At 38.3% G+C, this 3,882-nt stretch overlaps 1 protein-coding gene across 1 annotated transcript in view; it reads right to left on the reverse strand.

Annotated features, from left to right (window-relative positions):
* Positions 1 to 594: 594 nt before the first annotated feature.
* Positions 595 to 3,882, reverse strand: part of LOC115227013 (copine-9-like) — a 32,692-nt gene continuing 29,404 nt past the window's right edge. Inside the window, exons 7-9 of the mRNA XM_029797962.2 lie at positions 3,139 to 3,200; positions 979 to 1,131; positions 595 to 739 (exon numbers count right to left, since the gene is read on the reverse strand). Coding sequence (XP_029653822.2) covers positions 595 to 739; positions 979 to 1,131; positions 3,139 to 3,200 — 360 coding nt within the window. The remainder of the gene's footprint in view (positions 740 to 978; positions 1,132 to 3,138; positions 3,201 to 3,882) is intronic.

Below are 3,882 nucleotides of genomic sequence, written 5' to 3' on the forward strand. Positions count from 1 at the left end.
TAGTCTGGGAATACTTTGATACCACTTCATATGTTGACCGGATTCCAAAAGTGGCAAGACCAATGTATTGGGAATACTCTATTGCTGTGAGCCTTACTACCTCCTCATAATATTTTTTAAAAAACTGTATACTGCGTCCCCAAAGTCCATCCCCTCCTCACCGTGGCGGGGACGCTGGCAACAGGTAGTGTCAGAGCTATGCCGTCGGGAATTTCGGTTCCTGGTAGGGCCACCCAAGGCGGATTGGTCTGACACCGAGTGGTATTAGGGCCACAACCCGGCAGATGGGGCTCTGGTGAAAGTCCTCGGAGTGTCTGTTTCGGCAACCGGCGGCTCCTCGGTCGTTCGGTCCCTGCGTCTGCGGACAATCTGCGGCAAACAGGATGTCTCTACATGCGGGATTGTTGGGGACCGCTTGTGAAATCCATATTCCCACGAAACTTCTTTTGCTGCCACGGTTCGAGATGCCTCGAGGGTGGTAAAAGAAACCGACTCAACCCGCCCAGGGTGAATGTCGCCACAAGTACAAGTAAGTAAGATGTATACTACCTAGACAATATGATGTTAGGTTTTTTTTTTCTTAATTTATATGCTTTAACGTTCAGTCAGACTTAAGATGTAGTTTGATGTCAAGTTTTGATTGAAAGAAAATATACTCACTATGGAAAAATATGGATAAAGATCTTCAAACGTTTCCTTTTTTTTGGCACCAAATCCATAAACATGATACCGATTGTTGCTGGAAAACATGAAATGGAACTGATTATGGTTTTATAATCATACACACACACACACACACACATATACATGCATACATACACACACACATGTATACACACACATGCATATCAACGCGCGCGCACGCACACAGATACTATATATACACACACACACTGTTTCTAACGAACAACGAGATGAAGATAAAGAGTTTCGTAGTGTCCCAACTACACAGCAGATTACAAGAATTCTCTGACTTACGTGGTGTACTTTTTTAGCAAGGGCTGTAAAGCAAGTATGGCGGTTTCGTATAAACTCCTCTGCTTTTCAGTTATGTAATGGTTGCTAGTCGGCAACTTAGGGTCTTGGTTTGAAAGTCTAAAGTCTATAGCAAGTGTCACATCTATTTCCATGCTAGACGAATGATAATAATAATAATAATAACAACAACAACAACAACAACAACAACAACCAACAACGACGACGACGACGACGATGATGATAACAACAACAACGGTTTCAAATTTTGGCACACGGTCATCATTTTGGGGGTACTTACTTTAGTGCTCAACTGGCACTTGTTTTATCGACCCCGAAATTATGAAAGGCAATATTGACCTCGACAGCGTTTGAACTCAGAACATAAAGACGGATGAAATGCCGCTAAGCATTTTGTCCGGCGTTCTAACGATACTGCCAGCTGGCCTCCTACTAAATAATAATAATAATGATAATAATAATAATAATAATAATAATAATAATAATAATAATAATAATAATAATAATAATGATGATGATGATAAATGCCCTGATACAGTACCAGATAGTGGCTCTCGTGGCTTCTGATTTTAACTGATTGGAAGTGCTATCATGTACATTGTTTTGTCTTGGTATAAAAGATGGGCTACAGTAAATATTCTGCTCAATACCACATATTTGCTTGTCAGTCGTTTGACCTTAACCAGTTGAGCATGTCCCTTTGTGGCTGACGATATGTGCATCTCCGATCACGAGCAGAATTAGTGGGAGAGCATCATAGCCATGTGTTGAAAGGAATTCTTGGAGGTTTGGATAATTCACCTTTCGAAACGTGTGGTTCGTTCAACATCCTTAAACAATCCTTATTCAGGGACCTTTTGAGCGGGATGGGTTACTCGACCGAAAGAAAATTCTAACTGGGCCCACTTACAAGGTCATGCGCTGTTTATCTTGATATGAGATCACCATGTCGCGCACACATGGTTGTGATGCATGTGCCTGATGTACTTTTATCAGACGGGTAGTCATGGTGGGTATACTGGGCTTCGTATATTTTACCGCAGTGTCACTTTGACGGCATGCACTGCTATCTCACTCAATTATAATAATAATAATAATAATAATAATAATAATCCTATCTACTATAGACACACGGTCTGAAATTTTGCGGGAGGGAACTAGTCGATTAGATCGGTCCCTGTACGCAACTGGGACTTAATTTATCGACCTCGAAAGGACGAGCTCAGTAAGCAACGACGACAAAATGTCGCTAAGCATTTTGCCAGGTGTGCTCACGGTTCCGCCAACTCACCGCCTTTGTAATATCAGATGTATAGTCATGATGGATATATTGGGCTTCATATATTTGTACCCCAGTGTCACTTTGATGGCATGTGCGGCTCTCTTGCTCAATAATAATAATGATTTCAAATTTTGGCAAAAGGACAGCAATTTCGAAGAGGGGTTAAGTCAATGAAATCGACCCCAGTGTATGAGTGGTACTTATTTTATCGAGTCCAAAAGGATGAAAGACAAAGTGGACTCGGCGGGATTTGAACTCAGAACGTAAAGACAGATGAAATACCGCTAAACATTTTGCCCTGCGGGCTAACGATTCTGCCAGATCACCGCCTTAAATAATAATAATGATAATAATAATAATAATAATAATGATAATAATAATAATAACAATAATAATAATAATTATTATTATTATTATTATTATTATTATTATAGACAGATAGATGGATATAGACAGACAGACAGATAGACAGATAAATAGATAGAGACAGACAGACAGATAGACGAACAGAGACAGAAATACTGACAGACAGACAGACAGACAGACAGACAGACAGACAGACAGACAGACAGACAGACAGACAGATAGATAGATAGATAGATAGATAGATAGATAGATAGATAGATAGATAGATAGATAGATAGATAGATAGATAGGGAGAGAAAGAAAGAGATACTTAGGTACGTACGTAGATATATACATACATACATACATACATACATACATACATACATACATACATACATACATACATACAGGAGTTGATTCATTCGGCTAAAAGTACTTCAAGGCGGTGCTGCAGCATAGCCGCAATCTAATGACAGAAACAAATAAAAGTCAAAAGTCAAAAGATAACTTACTTTGTATCCATATATTTCACATAATCGATGCGGGGTTTCAAACGAAATTTTTCAATAGAAATCTAATACAAAAAGAAAAAGTAAAAAAAAAAAGAAAAGAAAAATTATCGAAACTAACTTTAAGTTTGGGTGTGGCTGAAGTAAAGATATTTATAACATCCACGCAATGAAGGTGGCGAGCTGACAGAATCATTAGCACTGCGGACAAAATGCTCAGATGCATTTCGTCCGTCTTTATGTTTTGAATTTAAATTCCGCTGAATTCTGCTTTGCCTGTCATTCTTTCAGGAATCGATAAAATAAGTACAATTTACACACTGGAGTCGATTAACCGACTATCCCCTTCCGCAAAAATTTCAGGTCTTGTGCCTACAGTACAAAGTATTATTATTATTATTATTATTATTATTATTTTAATTATTATTATTATTATCTTTATTTTTATTTTTATTTTTATTTTTATTATTTTTATTATTATTATTATTATTATTATTATTATCATTATCATTAGAGTGAAAGAGCAGTGCATGCCATCAAAGTGACACTGGGGTAAAATATACGAAGCCCAGCATACCCATCAGGACTACCCGTCTGATAAGGGTACACCAGAGACACGCATCACAACCATATGTGCACGACATGGTGATCTCATATCAGGCCGACCAAAGCCTTGTGAGTGGATTTGGTAGACGGAAACTGAAAGAAGCCCGTCGTATATATGTATATATATGTATGTGTGTATAT

The sequence above is a fragment of the Octopus sinensis genome, unplaced genomic scaffold, assembly GCF_006345805.1.
Source record: "Octopus sinensis unplaced genomic scaffold, ASM634580v1 Contig01236, whole genome shotgun sequence".
NCBI classification, from domain to species: domain Eukaryota; kingdom Metazoa; phylum Mollusca; class Cephalopoda; order Octopoda; family Octopodidae; genus Octopus; species Octopus sinensis.